A 22,873-nucleotide genomic window follows, 5' to 3' on the forward strand; every position below is an offset into this window, starting at 1 on the left:
CCTGAGTAGCTTTAGTCCTTTGTTCGCTATTACTTTTATCATCTTTTTTACATTTATTATTTGTACTTTCACCTACTTTTTAAAACTGCTTGTTTCTTGTTTGTGGTTTAGCAGAAAGGCAAGTGATTTTGCATTGGAGACCTGGTTTGTTTGGGTACTTCTGGTGGTTCTTGAAACTTCATAGTAGCTATGAAATCCTGTGCTATAGATTTTGAGAACCGGGCTGAATGAGATGTAACACTAGATGGACAGACTTTACAGGAGTTAGGTAATAAGACAGCTGTCTGAGTAGTCCTCAAGGACTGCTGTATTTTGTATCCCCTGCCATCTTCTGTATTTTTAGAATTTGGTCGTATTAGATACACCGTTTTTCTCACTGTCTCAGCCTCCTATTCCCACTGCGCTGCTGGCCTGCTGGGTAACCTTCACACACGCCGTTTTTTTCTTTCTCTGCTCCAGTTTGGAAAATGCCGTTGATGATGTTGACTTCCTTTGTAGAACACTTCTGAGTTCTAGGGGTAATAATAGTAATAGTGCAGTATATGGATTTTCTAACATTTCTCTGAGATAGTAATGTTATTTTAAAGGAAAGGAGTATCTTCTCCTTGTAAGGTCCTGGAAGAGTGCTCTATTTCTATGTTACAAGAAATGAAGTTGTGAAAGAGAGCCTTTATATAATATTTCTCATACGAGCCTACAAAACAGCTGTCCCCAGCCTGTCATTAACTTTAGCATAAATTGATATTTGTAGTTAATATTATGTTTACCTTATGTTATTGATCACCTGACTTCTCTCAGCACCTCTTTATGAGTGTTCAGTACGTTGCAATGTTTTAAAAGCAGTGTGCTAACAGCCTCTCTCCCCAGCAGGCTGGTGTGCTTATGGACACGCACGCACGCTCTATCCCTGTCGCCTTTTTCTTCCATTTGTCTAAATTTTCTGGGGAAGCAGGATTAAAACATTGAGATAAGTGTAAAAATCTTTATTTATGCACCCTGTTGAAATTGTGCTGTCACAGAAAGATACCACCTGAAGCTGCATTAACCTGACAGGCACTGGAGATAAGGTGAATATACTCAGTCCAAAGCTAGAAATAGGATTTCTTTCGTGTGTGTGTGTGTATATATATGTGTGTTTCTGAAAAGGTCGGTTTTTCTGCAGTGTCTGCCGCTTCTTTCAGCTCTGGAAGCTTTCAAAATGTGAGTCCCTAAAGCTGTGGTAGGTTTATTTACTGTGAGATTTTTTCCATAGTGCCCTGAGCAAAAGAATACAGGTGATCATCCTGCCACCTGGTCACATCCTACAGGGAATGTCTGCAGGGATTCATTAGGGAGTAGATCATGGCTGGAGGTGACCAAGAGTTGCGGAAATCGGCCTTTCCCACCCCGGTGCACCTCTGAACGGTAGCTTTTAGGATCTGGAAGTATGAGTGTCCATAATGAGGTTATTGAGATGATAGCCGTAGTATCTCCAAGTGTTACTAGTCTATAACCAGGTTGCCTAAAAAAGGTGTGATGCAGGAATTACTGATGGGAAACTGTTACGAATCCTTGAATTTGTTAAATGCATAAGTGATCAAGAAGGCAGGTAGTTGGCTGTTGGTACATACCATCTTTTTCGGCTTATGCTGGTGGAATTTTCTTAGGAAAAATACAAGCCTACAAATGTTTTAGAAAGGCACCGAGGTTAGACCCTGTCCTATGAAGTCCCTGGAATAATCTTAGTTCTTATATCAGGTCAGATGGATTCTGAGATCTGTAGTATTTCCAGCATTTGATACTAGATAATATGGCTTGTGAAGGTAATAAAGGCTTTTTAATGAGACCTCAATATATCACTCCGTTAGATCTGGGACATGAGTGAGGAGAAAACTATTTTTAAATGCAATTTATGAAAATGTGTAGAGATTAGTGAATTGTAAAGGTTTAAAGAAAGATTTCATCCTCCTTTAGTGCAGGGTTTGTTTCTCATTCTTTGTACGGCACTTAACCCAGTGCTGCCCCAGATCTTGATTGTGGCTTCTGCAAGAATAGATGCAAAAAATAGGAGTACGTAGGGTTTCTTTTTAAATTATTTTTGGTTGTTTGGTTGGTTTTTAGTTCAAAAAACATCAGGCATGTTTCTGAGTACCCAAGCTAACATGAATACTTCCAGGAACTGTGGCAAAATCTGAAGAACAAGGGGGAGCGTGTTGACTTGCTTGACCCTGTCAACTGTGGTGATTTCCAAAAAGGTGGTTTACTGTGAAACGGTCTCATTTCAGCAACTGAGATATATAGATATAATACCCTTTAACATGTAACAACTGACATTTGGGACTTTTTATTCCTGTGGCTTACAGCTTTTCGTGCTTTGTATGCATATGAACCAACACTGGAATTTTACAGCTGGGTATCAGGTTGTGAGCTCTTAAGTGTGCAGACAGTTTTGTTAGGCTGATGCTGCTTTCAGATGGGTTATGTGCCATAGACTACTTTGGGAAAAACAGTGCTTTTGAACTCTGAATGCCTGCCTGCAGGTTCTTTTTAAAAGTCCAAAGTTTTAAGCTCTCAAGTGCAAGGGAAAGTTTTAGTAGATAGGAAGCTGAAATTCTGTTTTTTCTGTTGATTTTTGAATGACTTGGAAAATTCAGTGGAAATGGACTTTAGATATTTCTTCACCTAGATTCTCCAGCAGTTGGCTTCTGGCTCTAAGTCTTAAGAGTCATTGCTTTCTTAAATGCTATGGAAAATGTTGCCTTGAAGTTTGGAGGTTAGTTTTGGGCTGATGAAGGCTCTCAGGCTTTTGACTTGCCTGGATTGGTAAGTCTTCTGTTAATCTTGCAGAAACTGTAGTATGTCTTCTCTATCCAGCGCTCGGCAGCATTTTTATGTGAATCGCTGCAGCTTAGACTGCGTAGCAGATAGGTCACAGGGTGCCGTTTGTAACAAAGATAACGATGGGATAGAAACGGGATTTCAGATAGTGTGGACAATATAGGGGTTGATATGAGACAAATGTTCCATACAGCACACCAAGCAGTCATCAGGCTGTAATAATATTTTGGTCAAAACAGTTCTGGTCTGGCATTGCACCAGTAACCTATATTTCATTTTCAATTCACATAACTTGTTTTCCTTGTTATTGCTGCATGAATCAAGTATTTTTTCCCTCGTTAAGCTTTTGGCAAGGTATTATATTGTTGTGTATGGTTCTTTTGCTCCCTCTCCCTTTTGGTTAGAGAGTCATTTTTATTTCACAGGCTAACTTCCCAGCACGAAGCTTGTCCCTGAAAATCTTTGAAAATTGGGACAATCACTTAATTGGCACATTGGCTTCCATTTGGGTTTGCCAATTAAATGAGTTCAATTAAACCAGAATGGATACCGTATTTTTGGCAGTAAGTGTTAATTTATAGCAATCATTTAATTTTCATTGGCGATGGTATAGAAGCAATTGTTTCTAGTTACATTTACCTTCTTTATAGTGTATGGAGTCTTGCAGCACAGGGTTGATCGAGGAGAAAAAAATTTCATTTTCTAAATTTCTGTTTTAAAATCTATGTATATGCAACATTTAGCAAAGAAGGAATCGTTTAGAATTTGCTAAGGCTGAATCAGTAAAGTTTGTTGTTCACCATGATCGCCATTTTTAATGCACCCTGATTTTGCGTTCTGCATACCTATCTATTTCAAAGTGAATCTGATGCACATTAATAAATACAGTGTCGTGCTAAGTGAAAGGTTTGGGTTATGTATTTACATGCCACCACTAGTATTTCTTCTTTTATGGTTGTAGGGGATAACGGCAATTAAAAAGATAAAGATGGCACTGGAGTGTAAGGGCTAATTTTTTTAATGCTCCCAGTAGCCCTCTGCCAAATCATGTAAGTGTAGGTGGGCATAAACATGCATGAATGTACATTAGGCACTTAAGCCTGGGTTTACCAAGGCACTGGGGAGCCTGAGTGCCTCTGTTTATCATACTGTGAATAAACCACTGGGCTCAGTGGGGTATGCGGCATTGCTGTGCAGCAATTGCTTAGTCTGTGAATGACCAGTCTGAATTTCTTGGGTTTTAGGTTATAGAATTTTAGGTTCAGTTTCAGACAGTTTCATATCCCGGTATCTTTTATAATTATCACCCGCTTCATATTGGATGGGGCTCAGACAAGCTGCCTGCTGGTGACACCAACAGCTGTTGATGATGCTGTTCTGATGGTTGGTGCTGGTGATGCTGTTGTAATTAGCCCAGTTTAGTCACCATTTTAAGTTCTGAGAGGCAGCGTGAGATGAGCTCTGAAGACTGGATTACATTGTCATGACCCTTTGCCTTTTTTCCTCCCACCCTATTCCAGAGATGATCTCTTTTATGCATGTATTGTTGTCATAATATAAGAAATGCCACATTTGTTTGAAATGTACTTATTTGGGAGATAAAACTTATAATTTATTTATCTGTCAATCGCTTTTCCCTAGTCCCAGCTACTTAAAAATAAGCTGGAACATCCAGGAAAGGAAAGGAGTCTCTTATTTGTAAGTGGTTGTTTTGTGTTTGTTGTTTTTTTTTTTTTTAAATCGGTATTCATTGCTTCTTAGTTACAATAATGCAAAAAAAAAAGATGGAACAGTTTTTGAAGGGTTGTTAATTGCTTCCCCTTCCATTCCCCACCCCCAGGTTAACCCCAAGATTGGAGTATATCTTGTCTTGCTGAAGGTTGTAGGCATTAATTTTTTTGCTATGATTCAACCTTCTTAATTGTAAGGTGACGAATTATTCCCTGAAAATGTTAGTAATCTTTAGCCTGATTTTTTTATTTAAATCATTCCATACAGTTCTGCCTTGCTACATTTATATTGGTCTCTGCTGCATCGGTGTAGGTCTGCGTGATGTTTGTTGGTATTTGATCAAATACCGTGGTTGCTAGGGCACAGATGATTCTGACTGCAAAACCCAATGTTTTTGCACTAGTAGTCTTAACGCTTCATCTTTGCTTTAGGGTTGTTCCATGAAAATTTGTGATGGATGCTGTAGGGGCTTGCTATAAGTGCTTTTTCCATTGAGTAAGGCTTTAAATTGTTTCTAGAAGGTAGTGTGTCTCATTGAGTTAACTTTTCTCAGCTAGCGTAGGATCCATAGGGTTGAGGTTGTGCCCTTATGTGAGGATGTGTGACCTCCTATGAGCAGACATCAGAGCTGGTTTGCACAATTTCAGACTGGAGATCACTGCTGTTCTCTAGAACGTCGGCAAGTTTATCGACTCCGTGGTATCCACGTGGGACTGGATGTGGTCTTCAGTGGGCTCAAAGTACACCAGGCTTCTCTATTGCAGAAAAGAAATCTACTTTAAGAAGTTTCTGTCTTCGATTATTCCTTCCCGCCTCCCGTGCTACAGAGGACTGTCTCAGGACAGTTACGGTGAGAGAGTTTCTGCGATGAAGAGTTGGGAAGTGAATCACTGAGCTAATCTCATCTAAAAATAATCCCCGAAAAGAAGTTCAGCTTTCCTCTTTCTTTTTAACCTGGATTGTTTCAGGGACTTGTACTGTAGCCACTAAAAGAGTTGCAGCTGCAATGAGAGGAAATAAGAGAGTAGCCTGGGGCTGAAGGATTGGGGTGGGAGTTTAAAAAAAATTGGCTTTACCTCTTCAAGCCAGGCTATCATGAAACTGTGCCCTCAGGCTAACAGTGCTCCTGATGCGCCTGCTGTTTCAGAGAGTGTAAAAGAAGTTTTAGGGTCTGTGTGTTCTTGATTTGCTCTGGCTTGTACTGCAAGCACATATTTTCAGCTTGAAAACATCTGAAGTTGCTCTTTGGTATGGTTGCGGAATCCAAAGTTTTAACTGTTGATTCGTGGTTTGCAGCACAGCATTTTTCCCTCTATCTCTATATGGCTACCTGACTGCTCTGGGTGCCTAGTCTGAATAGATAGCCTGGTGTGTTACACTTGCACCCATGTGTAGGAATGTCGTCTTGATTTGGTTTGGGTTTTTTCCTTGTGCATGTGTTTTTGTTTTTATATCTCAGTCTCTGTTTTTTTTCCTTAAGTATTGACCTTTAGGAAAAAAAAAAACATTCTGTTTTAGCTAACAATTTTATGAATGCAAGAAAACATCCCTGAAGGATGAAGATTCTCTCCATCAGTTTCTGCAGAGTTCATGTTCTCGGTGATGTGAGGAAGAGGTCGTCATTCACCTTCCCGATTTTGCTGACCAGCAGCATGGAAAGACCTTCCTGAGCGCTTGCCGCGTCCATCAGGTGTCCTGTTCTGACCTCACCTGAGTGACGCTGGGTCCTTACTGTGACCTCAGATTTGCCAGCATAAATGCCCTTGTCATCTTTCCTAACCTGGTTCAGAGACCTGGCTCGTTGAGGCTGAGCAGGGTTTTTGAACAGTTGGTCGGGAAGGCAGATTTAAGGAATCCTGCCCAGTTATCGTTGACCAGCAGCTGGAGGCTGCTTCAGTGGCTCAGCCAGAACAGCGTGTGTGATCACAGGCCAAGCTTTCCCGGATAACCCTGGAACAAAGTTAATGAACTGACTCTTTTGTTCTGTTGTTCAGAAGTTTATGGGCAGCTTATGGTATAAATTGCATGTTACAAGTAGACACATTCTTCACGTTACTGTGTTATTATAAGGGTTTGGAAAATTAGTGTATCATATACCAGTTATGTATTTTATGCCATTGGAACCAGCTGTCTTTCTAAACAAAAAGCCGCGTGCAGGTTGGCTTTACATGCGTAAATATAAATTCATGTTAACTCTACTGGCTCAGATGTTGGGGTTAAATCTCAAGCTGCTGGTTTTTCCACCTTCCTGATCTTTCTTCTACTGCATTGGGAAAGTTCTTCAGTTTCTAAGCCGATTTATACCTATAACATAACATTGTTATTTGCATAATCACTGAATATGGCCAGGGGACTTACCAGAGTGGTATTTGCTAGGTTCAGGCTGAATTCATCTCTCTAGTTTTTTGTGTGAAGAGAAATTGCTTTCTACCATAACAACCCAAAGCTCCACTTGTCCTTTTATAACTAAGCCGTGATTAGGACCCCCTCCTCCCTCTGTGAAACAATAGACTGTAGAAATTGTGCATCAAACAGGGTCTGGGATTTTTGGGGTCTTTTTTTTTAGCCAACAAGGAACTGGAGTTGAAGTATTGTGCTCATTGGATGTTCTATTTTCTGTGGCTTTTTTCTAAAATTTATTTTGTAGGCTGTACAGAAGAAGGACTCTAACCCTGGCTGCCTTTCCCACGCATATTGTATGTGGGATTTTTGTTCTTAAAGAAAGTACATTCCTTAGCCGGTATGCTATTATGTGAGGCTATGTACTGTACCGCTGCAGCTCCCTGGGCTGAGATCTTTGTGAATGGTAATAAGGCAATCTCACTTCTGCTTCACTATAGCAATGTCAAATCTAAACTTAAAGCTGTCAGGTAGTTATCATGCTAATGTTGTCCTCAGTAGCTAACCATTCATTTTTGCTTGGTGCATCCATTTTTGGCTCTAAACCAAATGATAGCTATGAAAGAAAATACAAGTGTGGGACTGTTTTGCTGGAAATAACCACCATCCTTTGGGTGCATTTGGTTCATCTGCAGAGAATCAGTGCGAGTCCACGCATCTCTTTAAGCCTCACTTAGGAAATCTTGTCATGACATAAAATCAGCCTGCTTTACAGAGGTGAATTTTGGTCACAGTGACAATAATACTGCCAAAGTAGGTTCATACAGCAGCCAAGCTGCTTACTCTGTGTCTCGGCTTCCACTTACCAAACTAGTTGTTTTACATGTGAACTGGAGATGGTTTTACCCACGTATCTGTGAGCTAGCGAACTTTATTGGAAAACTCAGTAGATGAATAGTTAAGAATTTGTTCATTCCAGGCTGGTCCTTTAAACTATGGTAAATGGATGCCCTGGACTAACTCCTCTATAATGCTAAATCTCAGGAATGAGAGGTTTCCCTTAATTTGCCAGCTCATGGCAATGCTTAAAAGTTTTTTTTTCTTTTTCTTACTTTTTCCCCCTTTGGAGGGGAGAAGCGGGGAGTAGAAAAAACACATCCTGTGTGGTCTTTTGAAAGAGAAGAATTCACTGTTAACCATGCCATGCAATAAGTACTGGCTAGAACAATTCAGCATTGACAGGAAATGTGGAAAATGGAATTAAAGTCCTAAACTCAAAAAATGATACACATTAAAGTATCTTTATTGAATGCAGATTTCTTAGACACGGGTTTAAGAATGTGCATAGCCAGTATTCAGAGTTTCCCTACTGGAAGCACTTGTCATTTTTTTCACTGGCTTTCCTCTATCGCATTTCTCATTTACCAGGAGATTTTAAGGCATCTCTGGCTGGGTAACTATTTCTCCACATACCACAATCCCCAAACTGAGAGCTAAATTAAAAAGTCAGTGCTATTTCTAATTACTCCAGCCGTTCTGGCCTTGAGCTACGCGTGCACATAAGCCAGTCCTACGGCTATCCTTTGGCATGTCAGAAGGGGTGTTTCTTTTATCTTTGCAACAGGGGTCAAGAAATTTGCAGTAGGTAAGGAGCTAAGCGATGACTTCAATTTAAAAAAAAAACTTTTATGAAGTTTAAAAGATTCAACTGTTTCTCATTCTGAAAAACATCTTTGTGCTTTTCTGTTGGATCTCAAAGCTGTTTCTTTGCACGCAGTGGCTTGGATTGCTGTAATCAGAGTATGCTAGACCCTTGCACTCTCAAAGGTAAAATTTATCTGATGCCTCGCTCCTTTCTGAGGAGGGTGCGTAGCCAGCTTCTGCAAATACAGATGGGTACACAGGCCTCTGGAGTATGTGAAGAGCAGCTTGTCCTTGGTTTGCAGCTTTGCGTGCGCTCTAGGTGGTTATTAAATGTGCCAGTGCTGCGCTCTGCTGACCAGAGCGTGAATGGCACGGATAGTAATTCTTGAGATGGTCATTGGGAAATGCAGAGTTGGAGGGGGGGTATTTATTTTTATTTTTTACTTCTTCGGTAAAGCTGCTTTAGTATAATGAGCAGATATTTTTGTTTAAGCTGAGATTGTCAGACCTGGGTACGTAAACCAGATGCAATTGCCTCTTCATTTTAAATGTGTCCAAATATCTTAAGCGGCTCTGAAAAATGTAGCTGAATTGTATTAAAGTTATACAAACATCCCGTATCAAAATACTTAGGAAACTCATTTGCATCCACTAAATGAAGCAATGGAAAGTGGCACTATGAAGAACTTGGCAAATACTTGCATTTCCATCATACTGCCACTGTACCTCTGACATTTTTGGATGAATGTTGTATCGTCATCAGTTACCGTACGTTTCTTCCATTCAAAAAAGTGACCCAGCTACAGCCTTCTTGTGCTCAGGTACATTTTAATCCTTTTAGGGATAGTGCGTGGCAGATAAATGCTGCAGAACTGGGACCTTTCATTTGGAGTTATTTGTAGTAGCTCGGACATGGTGACTTTCAGTTTAGTCAAAGCATTTTTCCTTTCTCTGTTGATTTATTTATTGTGGAGAACCAGGACAGTTGTTAAGACATGTAAAGTGAGAGCAGAGAGCTTTCTTTCCCTGGAGTATGTTAGTGGCTGTGGAGTATGAAGCTGAGATGAACCATATTTATTCTTTCATTGTGCTTCAGGCTGACTCTTGAGCAGTAACTGGTAAAAGCAGGACAGTGCTAATGGAGCTATCATCTTTTACCTCGTAGTGGCCAGGGGATTTTTGTAGGACAGTTTCTTTTTAACATTGCAAAGGAAGCTCTGAAAAGAAGTTGATGCCAAGCCAGTTTGTGTAGCTAGTTGGTACCCAAGATTTGGAATAGCTGTTGATGTCCTTGTGCATAAACACCCATTTCAGATATCGAACTGGGTATACTGGCTGCTTCAGTTCATCCTCTCGCCCAAGTTAAGTAGACCGTTACTCACCAGAGTCATGACTTTTACTGAAACAACACTTCTGTTTCTTGCTGTTCTTCAGTGAAGAAGTAAAACTCTAACAAAGCTTGGGTTTTTTTGGAAACCTCTGGGAGGTTTTGTCGTGGTTTTTTTTTTCCCCCTCTTTTTTTTTTTTCCCCTCCAAGAAAATCGAGGGGAAATAAAGATGATGTAAAGGAAAGACTGTCATGGAAACCAACTAGCATTTTGAATCAGCTCTGCCATTTTTAGAAACAAGGCCATGTGCTGAAAGAATCCAGAGCAATCTGGTCCCTCCAAACTGGTTTTGGTGAGAGACTGATGGTAGGAAGATGCATAAATTTTACTGCCTCTCTAATAGTTATTCTTGCTTTGTGCTAACCTTGAATTAAGAGTAAATTTCCGCCTTCAGAAATCCACTTGAATTCAGTAGCCTGGGTGCATGCTGACCTGTCAAGTCTTGCGTTGTCTCCGTTCCTGTATATGGTACCTCCTCAGGGGTTTTACAGTAGTATTGTGGAAAACCAGTTCACCAGGTATGGGATTCCTGGAGCTTGGTGGGATTCCACTCTTTCTTCTCCTCTTGTGCATCCCAGTGTAAGTCTGTGGCAGTAGGAGGAGGGCCGTGGGTTTTGCATAGGTTCAATATTCTCTCCTATTGAGGATAGCAAGGTGGAAACTTTATCACATCCTGTTCACTGGACTGTTTTCTTCAATTTTACGTGTATTTTCAAATTGTGTTACACTTCTGGATGCGAGGGAGACAGGTTGACATGTTTTCTGATAAATGCCATGAGACTTTTTAGACGAAAATCCTTTCGTATTATGCAGTGGAGTTGTTGGATATAAATTATTTATGACTAAGGTTTTGTGTGCAAGAGAGTGCAAAGCTGAAGTTTTCCAAATCGTGTCTATAAAGACCAAAAATTTCAAAATTGGGTGCTTAAAGCTGGACACCCTGATTTGTAAGAGCTCTCAGATTCCCAGGGAGTTTAGCGGCAACACTTGAAATCGCTCAAGTGACGTAGGTGCTTTAGGGGTCCTCCTGACACCCACCGAGCAAACGGCTGTGATGATTTAAAAATGGAACGGCCGTCCATCGGGGGCGAGACGGACAGCCAGGCGTTCTCCCAGACTGCTTAGAGCAAACACTTTAGCGGTAGCTACCTGCCTCGCATTTGGTGCGTCTGTTATAAAATACTGAAGTTCTCAAATACTGTCCCAGCTGCTGCTAATGTAAGCGTAGTCTTTGGTGGGCTCTTCGTAGGAGAGTATCTTAGTTCAGGGGAGACTGGGGAAGTGGTGTTGCTCGAAAGCCTTCCGCTGAAATACAAGAGGACTGAGGATCCTGATAAAGTCAAGTGGCTGCGTTCTGGATCGAGTCCTAATTTGTTTACCCAGTTTCGGACCAAAGCAGATTTATGCAGCAGTGACATTAAGCTGTGAAAATTGGACTAAATAATTTGCATAAACAGATTTGCTATGCAATTACTAGGTTTCCACAGAACACCGATGCATAGAAAATAGGAAAGTGAGAAGCAACTGATGACGCTAGCTAGCTAATTTTCAGATGTAAATAATTCAACTGTTTCAAAATGATTTTTAAAATTAAATTACTGTGACACAAAGCACAAAAGATGACAAATCTAATTTGGAGTGTTTTGTTTGTATTTTGAGAGGAGGGTAATCTAGGGTGACATTTTGCATGCCAGGTTTTGCATCAAAACAGGTACAAACTAGTGGTGAATAAAGTGTGCTTTTATGTAGCTATGTATCTTTGGTTTAAATGGAAAGTAGTTGCAGTTTATTTTGGAATAATACGGTTTCTAAAATTGCAATAAGTTTCTTTTTAGCTTATCTATCTATTCACCAAGTTTGTTCTGTACCTCATACTAAAGATTTTAGCTTGCACAAGATCACCGTTCTGCCCTTTTTCCTCAAGTGTGAGACTTAGGAGATTGTTGTTCTGCAGCAGAGTCCAAAGAGCTCAGATCTAATTGGAAAAGCAACCGAAGTTAATTACTGTATTGCATCTCGTTGTAGTCCATTTAACTGGATACACGCTGTTGGAAATGGGAGAGGCAGATATTTCCTTCCAGCACGATTTGGACATAACTCAACTGGGAAGAGGAGGATAATACAACATTTTCAAAGAGAGATGCTGGCATTTAAGTCTCCTGGAGGTGTGAGTTTTGCCTACGCTGCTTTGAGTCAGATCCAGGGTAGTCTCTACCCACTGCTGCAAACTGGCTTGAAGCCCACATTTTTCTGTCAGATTTGTTTATCCATTTTTATATCCCACCAGCTTCTACTGCTGATGGAGAAGAAAAATTATTTTTCTTCCTACAGAAATTCTGTTCCTCAGAAAATTAAGGCAAACACATCCAGCTTTGCCTAAAAGCAACTTACAGGAATGGCACATTTATTACTGTAATTAGTTATTTTCTTACATAAAAGACCTATAAGGTTTATTAAATTGGTGATCCCCTTAATGTTAAAATTGACAATGAGACTCTCAAGTGTCCTATTCCGTAATGAAGTAATTGTGTGCTTAGTAACAGTCGGTCAGCCAAAGATAGGTTTATTTAAGGATATAAATATTGTCCTTGTTTTTCCTCCGTGGGTGTGTGTGCATGTTCTGTACAGCTGTGGGACAACGGAGTTAAAGCATTGCTTATGTTCAGGGCTGTGAAAGGCGCGACTGTGAGTCGGTGTCCTGGCCTCAAACTTATTCAGTGATGGTGAAAGGGGGGAGCTCACTCATCGTAGCTGCAGCGTCCCTTTTCCAAGGGCAGTGCTGGACATAAGAGGGGTTCGTCTGGGTGCGAGAACGTGTTCTACTCAAGCCCTACGTAAGCCGCGGTGGTGTTGGTTGGATGAATGCAGCTTCTGCGATGTATGTCTGCATCTGAGCCGGGCTCGTCCTGGATTCCCAGTGTCAAGGAGAAATAGATACTCCTGCACATGGTTGCTTTTGTCCTAATCTAGTCGTCTGAAGTAGGTGAACTGGACCCCAAGTGCCTCTTTATCTCTGGTGACTATAAAAGTAGCCTCAGGCAGATAAGAGGGTTGTAGCTGTGTACCTCGTGCATGTCTGGAGTTGAACGAGATGAATCGCTCCCTCTAGCTCTGTTGCTCTCAGTTAATGAATATAGGCACGGTGAATGGTTCTGACTTATTTACTGCAGCTCTTTATGATGTGGTGAAGCACATGTAAATTTGACCCATGTCAAGCTAAAATGAGAGCTTCAGGGAGCGGGATAAGAAAGATTCCGGCATTGTTCGTCCCGTAGTGGGCTGCTAGCTTGAATCGTAATTGTGTGACTCCAGAGTTTTGGGGGCAAGGACCAAGTTGTTTCCATATTTTACATGGCAGTCTACAACTGTATTCTGTTATATGTAACAGCTTTGGGACTGATCGTCTCTGTTCAGACATCTTTTGGTGGACCAGCTTAGAAGCATTGGTACTGGTCTTCTGGGTCAGGGAACTCGTCTGTTTACTCCTGTCATTAGAAAACGGATTTTTTGTTCCAGGCCTGTAAGAGAGGGAATACCAAAGTGCCTCTCTTCCTCTTGCTTGAGCATTCACTATTTTGGACATTATTCATGTTTTGTATAAAGCAGAAAAAAGCTAATTCAGCTGGTCTCACCCACATCACTAATGAGCTATCTCTGACCAACAGCAGGGACCATATTTTTCTCCTCCTGCTCTGTGAAGTCGGTGGTGATCTTCTTGTTTGAGCACTGCTCCCTTCATAAAAGCCTCACCTAAAACCCCTCATTCCTCTAGAGCTCAGGGCCCGCAACAGCACAGCAAGAGAAACACGTGGCACTGAGTGTTTCGGAGACCGCTGTGATGGTGGATGCTGCCCCAGCACAGCTCACGGCTTATGAAAAAGCAGCTGGAGGAAGGAGGGGATGGGAAAGCATGACAGAAGAAATGAAAAGAGGGAGTTTGGAGTTCTGGCCTCACTAAAATAAATTAATTTTAGTGATTAAGGAATTTTAATATGTTCATGCACTTATACCAATAGCTTCAAACATCTTTTTTAAAAACTCACCTCCCACATATAAGCAGCTCTTGATTTTCCACTGTATGAGCTCTCCAGCTTCTTCTGGTGCCTCTGCCTGAATCTAAGTGCACTCATGTTTGGAAAATCAGGTACTTAATGAGGAGTCTAAGTATGGACTTTGGGAATGTATGTTAGACTCCTACCTCTGAAAATCTCTTCTTTGGAAACCAGAAGTAGTAATGAATAAAATACTGGATCTCGCAATTATTACTAAGAATCAGCAAGGCTCTGCAGCATGGTTCAGGAAGAGATAATCACATAATAGATCATAATTCTGAGGTTCAGTTTTCCGTGTTAAAAAGGCAGAAGTACAACTCCTAGCATATATGAGATTTGAGCTGTGTTTGTACGTATACGTAAAAATATATGGGCTGCTGCTTAGCAGGCGGTAGTCCGTAGCATGCAGTCAAATTTTAAGACCCTTGCTTTTTCTTTCTTCTTTTTTGCAGGCAAGAGGTGCAGATATCCCTGACATTCCAGGGGAGTTGCCGCTCCGGACCTGCGGCAGCACAGCAAGTATGAAAGTGAAGAATGTAAAAAAGTAAGAGCAGTGTTCTTGGATTTTCCTGTCTTTGCTGGGCTTCTAGTTTTGATATCCTGGGTTTTAGCTACTGTGCTGCAATACAGCTAGGGCATTTGGCAAGGATTTTTGATAGTATCTTCATCTGAGCAACCAAAATCCATGCGAAACTAAGTAAATTATAGCTAATGTAATCTAAAACTGGGGGCATGAGAGGTTTTGTTGGTGCTCTGACCTGCTTATCGCCATAAAAGCAAAGCTTGTTAGAGTTTTGAACCTCACTGTTACTGTATTTTTAATTTTTGTGATTTCTTCCTGAAACAGATTGATTTAAAAAAAAACCAAAAACATACCTACAAAAAAAAAAATAAAGAGAAGCCCAGGCAATGTATAAATGAGATCATTTTCCCTATCTCCCTATGCTCTGGGAAGCTAAACCAGGACAACTGGGTGGCCTAGCATATATTTTTTATTTTATATTTTTTCTCTTTTTCTTTTTTTTCTCTTTTCCTTTTTTTGCATTCTGCCCTGTACCTCTTCATTTGAATGGTTTTTGCACAATTTTTCTTTTTTAGGGGTATTTTTTTCTTCTCTGATCTCTCAAATTTTTTTTTCTGCGGGCTTACACTGTCTTTCTCTCTCTGTCTTTCTCATTCTCTCCCAGAGAATGTAAACCAACTTGTTATGCTTGCAGCTAAGGTTTCAAATCTCTAACCTGCAAAGGGGATCAAAAGTAATCAATATTACTTGACTTATCTTTGCTAAGAATGCTGACTTGAGGACCAGAACTCCCCAATATTGATTGATCTGTGCATTCAGATCACCTCTCTGTAGTGCTCTGATGCTGTAAGGGAAATGGCTCTTTGTTCTAGTGCTGAGCAGCCAGATGCTGCATCTCCCTTCCCACTTATATTCCCGTGGGAAGAGAGAGCTAGATAATGACAATCTCATTGGCTCACCACCAGAAATATCTATAGGAGTCTATAATAGCTTCAGCAGAAGCAAGAGCATGTTGCAGAGCCGGAGGATCTCCCCGTCAGCCATCATTGTAGCTGGAGACACTTGGGAATAATTATGCCTCACTTTTGAATTTTAAAAAGGCAAAGGATAAATAGCGTTTGTTCTGCACCCTCAGATACATCAACCCGGGACTGATGGGCTGTGATGCCTTTCACAGGTAAAGTTCTACTTTCCTATGTGTCTCGTGTAAGGCTGTTTATTTGCACTGCAAAAATGCATTTGTAAAGGTAGAGCGGCTTGTCCCTGCACCGTTTCTTAAAGATGTGGGCTTTGGTGTTGATGAAATGCCACACAATTCTTGAAGGTTGCAATGATAAAAGCCACTTTGCAATTTAGTTTTCCTTTCTCACTCAATTCCTTTCTCTACTGTTTTGGTGCATCACATCAACAAACCCCTCTGTTCCCTCGGCTTTAGGGTGAGAAAGTCGTTACGATTTTATATCAGTAACTGCATTTATAAGAGTACTTGATGCTGAGCATTGTTTCAGTGATTTGCATCTATCTTACAGTGTGCTTTTGATGTGCTTCAGGTTATCCTTTACAAAGGGTCATTTCCCGAAGATGGCTGAATGTGCACATTTCCATTATGAAAACGTGGACTTTGGCAACATACAGGTGAGTTTCAGATTTCTTTTATATACAAAACATCGCTGTGTTTGGCTACCAACTGACCTGGTGGGGGGGGGTAGAGGGACCTCCACTAAGGTTTGTTTAGTTCGTTGCAAAATGTTTAGTGATAAGAAGTGAAAGCAATAGGGTCTCTTTATTTGGAATTGCTTCCGTGTACTGGGCCAGAATCTGTCCTCAGCCGTGTGGCCACCCCTTTGAGGTTGGAGATGATTTTATTTCCACTGGATTGGACTGATGTCAGAGTTTTAAGACTGCATCAAACATTCATTATTGAGTCATCTGTAATAACTGTATGCATATTTTTAGCTTGTGTGTGTGTATCTTTAAACAATTGTGTGAAGGTATTTATGTAAATATAAATAATTCGAATTTATCCATTCTCTTCATGTTATCTCAGCTCTGCATTGTGCATTGCAGCAGCTGTGTCATCAGAACACAAGAAATTGCTAGTCAGCCTGAGTTGCATTTCTAGCAATGTGGAGGCTTCACTCCTTTGTGATCCATCCATCAGAAATATAGGCAGAAGCATTTTTCATTGAGCAGTGCCGGGGAGGGCTGAGAACCACGAATCACTGCTAGTTTCTCATAACAGGGCACATCTTGTTCTGCACTTAGAGAAGCAGGAATGCCTCCAGCATCTGCCAGCCCTGTAGCCAAAAAGAGGTTACAACCTTTTCATTTGTAAAACATTTCCTGTAATACAGAGTGAATTATTTACAGCCTTTCATGTTTCCCTACTTGACAGTTTTGCAAGCAGAATTATGCACCCGTTTTTTCTGTCTTTGTAAAATTCCTACTGAGAAGGAGTTTGGGTCCTATTCGGGGCTCATATCTGCTATTATTCACACTTAGTGGCTCTAAGTAGGTCCATTCTACCGAGCATGTGTGTGCATTGGCAGACACACACACACACGCACACAAAGGCAGAGCAAGTTGGACAAAATAGCGGTCTTAAGAGGACACTCTTAAGAGTGCAGTGCAAAAAGCTCAGTGCAAAAAGCTCAGTTCTTAACGAGGTCTCTGATGTAAACAGGAGCAGTCCTCAATCTTTTGAAGCAAAACTGTTTCTTTCTTTTCAGTTTCTGTGCATAGAATAATGTGGCTAATCTATGTCCCTACTTTTTGTCTCCTGGTAATTTTCTGATTTGACACCACTAGTTTTTCAGTCATTTTGGAGAGAAGTTTTATGTTGGAGTAGGTGTCAAGCAGGATTCTGTGTACACACAGAAGTTTTTTGCATCTTGTGGACCTGAGTTTTCCTTTCCGTCATTCAGAGATAGTCAGCACAATGTGCAAGCTAGAGAGAGATTACAACCTTTGCATGGCACTAGTATTTAAAGCACTTTGAAGACAAATAATTTAATTCTTTTGTGGGTTTAAGCTTTTCTTGGAATGTTTTAAGGATGGCAGGGCATACTTGTAGGGTTGATATGCTGAGATTTTTGCGTTTGTGAGAGGGAGAAGCAAAATCATATAATATATTCCTTACAGATTTTCTTTATTTTGTTCTGCCAACAAACCTGAAGCATGTTCGGGTGGGAAGTTTCCACAAGCAGGAGCTGGTGCTGTCTAGCACTCGTTTTTGTGGAGTCATTGCTGCACCTACAGCTTTCCATGCTCCTGCTCCGTTGTCCTGTCTGTTGTCCCCTCTGGCACAAACAGGTCACCAACTGCTGTAACCAGAGGAGTGGTCTGGCTGAAAAACAGTAACACGGGGAGGAGAGCTCAGGAAGAAAAAGTAGTATTGGTTGTTGAGCCACATCAGGCCCCTGAGCTGTTTTCTCTCTCAGTGTCTGTGTGGTGAAGCCGGGAGGAGAACCGTGGACGACAGCGGCGTGGGAGGCACTGTCACAGAAGTGTGGGTGTGTGGGTGCTGGGGGGTCAATTCTCTGTTTCCACTGTACATGCTTACAAATACGTAAGTAAAACATGTGCTTGAATAAGGTGAATCGGGCCCTAAGTACCAGCTCCATGCCTCTTGTCCGTCCCTTTTTCTAAGCAAGGTTTCTGATAGATTCCCACAGTCTAATGACTTTGTAATATAGATAAAAATATGTTAAGAACAGAGCTTTGCTCCTGAAATATGAAAGGGTAAGGAATTACAGTATTTGCTTTGTGGGAGAAGACCAGTATTAATGGCAAAATAAATGAAAACTATTAATACAACAGCAGTATTAGTTTACAGACTTAAAAATAGTTTCATCATACGTTTTAATCAAGTGGCATTCATTGGTGATACCTTTGTGAAAACAAGGTAGGCTAGAGAATAGCAGTAGGCTGAATTGACTTGTAAATGACAGCTTGGCACCTAATAGCGAATTACCGAGTTGCATCTGAGGAGTAGTGGGTGTAAACTCCTTTCAAAAATCTATTCACTGTTAAAAATTTACATAGTAGAAATGCAGTATTATCTGGCTGTGTTAGGAATTGTGTAACGCTGTCTATTAACAGCCTGGCCAAATCTCAGATTGTTTTGTAACGTTGATGTCACTTATAATACGGTCTCATGGTGCAATCGGTATTAATATCTTGGCATTTCACCTCATGAGATCGTTTTAAATTAACTTTCTGAGATGTATAAAAAAGGATTTGTTCTCTTCTCATCCTGGCACCGTGCTGACAAAACTAGGTGCATTTTGGGATGCTTTTTCTCTTCAGGAACGTTCTGCTATACTGCTTTCAACAGGATGTATTTTAACCTTATCTGCGTCTGGCCAGCAAGACGCACGTTGCATCAGCTCACCGCGCGATTAACTTCAGAAGTGCCTAAATCATCCCAATGTGACTTAAAATAAGTTCACGGACAGTTTCTAAGGCAGCTTATTAAATTTAAGCATGATTTCAGGGTCTGCTGGTTGGAAAAGCTTCCTTCTTAAGGGCTCGGGTGGTTCCAGCACCGTGCGGCATATTGCAGATAGCCGAACTAACATGGAAGGAGTTGATGTGTACACACTGAACAGTGCGGCATCTTCCAGAGAGGAGCTTGAGTTGAAGTTCAATGCGTGAGCATGGTGCTCAGCCCAGGCTAATTTGATTGCATGTTCCAGGTTTTGTGTTTCAGCTGTAGCGCTGTTCAAGTTAACTCATTCACGTGTAATTTGAGTATCTCCGTACCGCAGTTGTGTCATAGTCTCGCTGCCGTTTAGTGAGCGTTAGGGCTTGTTAATATATAGGAATTGAACTATTTCAATAAATCTCCTATGTTGCTAAGTTATACAAAGTAGAATGATTCCCCCCAACATGGTGCAAATGTAATTTTACTTTATTTAGTGCTATGTGCCGTTAATATAAACAGGAGAAATAGTGATTAGGTATTCCATAAATATCTTTACTTCCTGCCAGAAATAAAGACTTTGTTCTTCACTTGAAAGAATTAAGAAATTATCTTTAGTTGAGTAGGTTTTAGTAATGGAATATGGAGAGCTGATCAGCTCTGCACTTCCCAGATAATATTCTTTGCTCCCTGAAAACCCATCGCTGAGGGAGAGAAAGTGCTGCAATGCACATTCGTACCACTTCAGCAATCTTGCATCTGACACAGATTGACCCCTTCAAACAGCACGGTCTCTGTCTCTCCGTGTTTGCATTTCCGTAGCTGCCTTCTAAAAATAAACCCCTGTCGGAACAGGATTGGATTACTGTGCATGGAAGATCCTCTCCTTATCTGTGAAGCTTTGGCATTGCAAGTGGTAGGAGCACGTTATCAGTGGTAAAGGAAGTATTTGAACCAGAATCACTTCCGCCTGTGGAGGCATCAGCTGCCAGGAATTCCTGTTCCCAACTCAGCAGCATTGTCTGCTGTTCAAATGCCTTTGGCAAGCTGCAGCCTTCCAGCCAAGGTGATGGGCTGCCTTTCAGTGGTGGCTGTGGTTTGCGCCTCTAATTGTATTTTCCTGTTGTGTCTTAAGTGTTAGAACTATTGCAAAGAGCGGTTCACTACTTCTCGTGCCTCTTGTCAGCAAAGCCTGTTGAGAAGGTATTTTTTGGGGTCATCTTCTTTTGGTTTGCCTTTTTTTCTTTTGTTTAATAATATTCCAGGGAAAGGGGTGCAGAGGGGAAGTGTGCTTGTGAAGGTATCTCTGTTAATTTTACAGTAAAATTTTTTTACTGAGATGGATTGCAAAGAAAACGAAAATGGTAAAGCCTGACCAGATGCCCTTCTCTGGACTTAACTGGGGTAGTTTAAGATGTTTCTGCTGCAGCTAAAAGCAGTCCTCTACATAGACCAGCTAGAAACAATAGGAATGGAGGAGTGCTCCCTGATCTGTGTTTGTGTGAAGTCGGATGGCTTAGCTTGAATCTCCTTCCATTGGTGATTTTAAACTAAGACTCCTCACTGCCTTCAGCGTAGGAGGGCTTGTTCGTTCCCCCAGCTCTTCTGTGGGCATGCTAATTTTCAGTATCTTGGCAGTCATAAGCAGCTACAGGCTGTAATGTCTTCGTTTATTCTACTCATTTGCAAAGTGTTTAAAAAGCAAAAAATACTTATTTTAAAAAGTGAAACATGAAACAGCAGTCCCCCGCCCCAATTCCTTTTAAAAGATGGAAATACACAGTAAAAATCACAAAACCTGGCCTGAATTTTGCTCTGTATCAATGCTATGAAAGACAATTTTGGTGGGTTTTGCTTTGTCTTGATGAATATATGAGTGGTTATGACATGCATACCCATACTGCATACGAAGCAGTGCTCCTTTTTAGCCTTTCATCTCTTGATGGTGTTAATCTCTTCCCAAATGACTTTCCGATGTTCTGATACATTATGGTCCCCTTCTTTAGACCAAGGGCTCCCCCTCCCATTCCCCGTCTTTTCCATACGGTTTCTTTACTATTGTCTTCTAAAGTGGTAGGGGGAGATGTTGCAAGTGGGTATATATAAAACAACTATGTTCATAGTGTAGGTGGAAACTGCTTCTATTAACTAAACAATTCCAGCCATAACTCCCTGAAAATTGGAACAGTCTCCTGCCAAGAGCAAAAATTTGGAGTGTCTAGGCCAATCTTCTTGATACCAAAAAAGTTAGGGAAATATTCGGGTAAGTTCACCTCAGTTTTTGGATTGTGTTATTTCCCAGTCTTGCATCCAACTTGCCACTAACTCAGAAAAATTCTTCCCTGGAACAAGATCACACCTGTGAAATTCCAGCTTGCTGGGTTTTCTTCCAGTGGAATGGGGAGCAATCCAGCATGGGTTTTATAGTGGAGGGGTAAGTTCAAGTACGGAGAGTATCTCTCCGTGAAACTTTACTATTGCTGCTCGCACATTTACTATTTGTTTTACAGTTGTCGCTTGCTGTAGAGAAAGCTTATTAGTGATCCAGCTTTAATGAGCAGGATCCCTGTAAATTGTCTACCAGTTATTAAATCCTGCTGAAAAAACTGTCAGGATATAATTTCAAGGCTAAGCAGGTCCTTCCACTGACCCCGCGGTCGTCATTTTGCTGAAGGAAGAGGGGGGATTGCTTATGTGAGATGGGGGGGACGTGCTCAGAGCGAGCTGTCTGTCTCGCTGTCTGTCAGAGGAGTGTGCATGCTCGGGTGCGTTTGGAGGTGTAATACTGAAACGTATGTGAGCGGCCAGCTTCAGTCTGCTTTGGGCTTAGGCTGATGTTCCCTTGTGGCTTTAGCTGATAAGCCATTCTCAAAGTGTATTATACGCTTTGCCCTCACCTTCCTCCCTTTGACTGACAGTTACCAAAATTGATAATTTATAAACGTTTATCTTTTTTTGTAAAGTAAAAGATCATTTGTCTGACATTACTCAACTGACTGGTTATTGAATTGCCTGTCATAGGGAGGAAAGTTTTATTTCAGTTAGTATTTATTTAGATTAGCGCTCTGTCTGATTCCATGTATGTCCTTTATTTTAAGCTGATCATCTAGGTGTATAAATGGAAGAGTAGACTATAACCCACAAATGATATTTTACCTGTTGATTCAGTTGAACAGGCATTTCTGCTTTTTTTCTTCTCCTTTTGCCTTTGGATGTTTTTATGAGTTTATATAGGACCAGTCATTCTGCACTAGGTGTGCGTCACGGGAGAGCAGAACCCAGCGCAGTGCTTCTGTCTCGGGGACAAAATGGCAAATCTGGGGTGCCCTGTTTATGAAAGGATTTTGAATATTCCCCGCTCAGTGTGTTTCTTCTCTGCCTTCTTAGAATGAGAGAGATCACTGTGCAAATTTGGATAAGCATTTTCTCAGACTTGAATACCTTGAGATAAGTATCTTCCCCATATGCTGAGTACTGGCGGGCCAAAATGGTTTCAGGGAGATCTGTGCATACTTGGCTCTTTTTTGCAACTGGGGACTCGTGGCACTCCGATTTGAAAACGTGGACCTCCTGCAGGAATCCAGCTTATTTTTTCTTCCCCTGCATTTCCCCCTGAAAATACAGCAAACTTGTTTGTGGATTTTTAGTCTTTATTGGTGCATAGTGGCTATTTGATGGCATGAATAAATCTTAAAAGTGACTGTAATAAGCCCAGCTGTTAACTTTGGCATTGACCTCCTGCTGTTTGCCACCATCATAAATCATCTTTAGCAGCATGTCACAGAAATTTATAAAAATTGTTTTAATTAGTAACTGGAACAGAGTTGTGTTGGAAAGTTTTTCTTCCCTGAGTTTTAATGACCTGAAAAAAACAGAAAGATGTATTATATGTATAATTAAAATATATTAAAAATTTGAAAAGAATCCGAGAGCTCCAGAAAAATAATCCCTATTT

The 22,873-nt window shown here is 40.9% G+C and overlaps 1 protein-coding gene across 1 annotated transcript in view; it reads left to right on the top strand.

The window, feature by feature from the left end:
• ARHGAP32 (Rho GTPase activating protein 32) overlaps nucleotides 1–22,873 on the top strand; it is a 258,308-nt gene that overhangs the window by 103,582 nt on the left and 131,853 nt on the right. The window contains exons 3-5 of the mRNA XM_075173070.1: nucleotides 14,425–14,516; nucleotides 15,631–15,672; nucleotides 16,046–16,130. Of these exons, the coding sequence (XP_075029171.1) occupies nucleotides 14,425–14,516; nucleotides 15,631–15,672; nucleotides 16,046–16,130 (219 nt within the window). The remainder of the gene's footprint in view (nucleotides 1–14,424; nucleotides 14,517–15,630; nucleotides 15,673–16,045; nucleotides 16,131–22,873) is intronic.

This window comes from Calonectris borealis, chromosome 24, assembly GCF_964195595.1.
Source record: "Calonectris borealis chromosome 24, bCalBor7.hap1.2, whole genome shotgun sequence".
Lineage (NCBI taxonomy): Eukaryota > Metazoa > Chordata > Aves > Procellariiformes > Procellariidae > Calonectris > Calonectris borealis.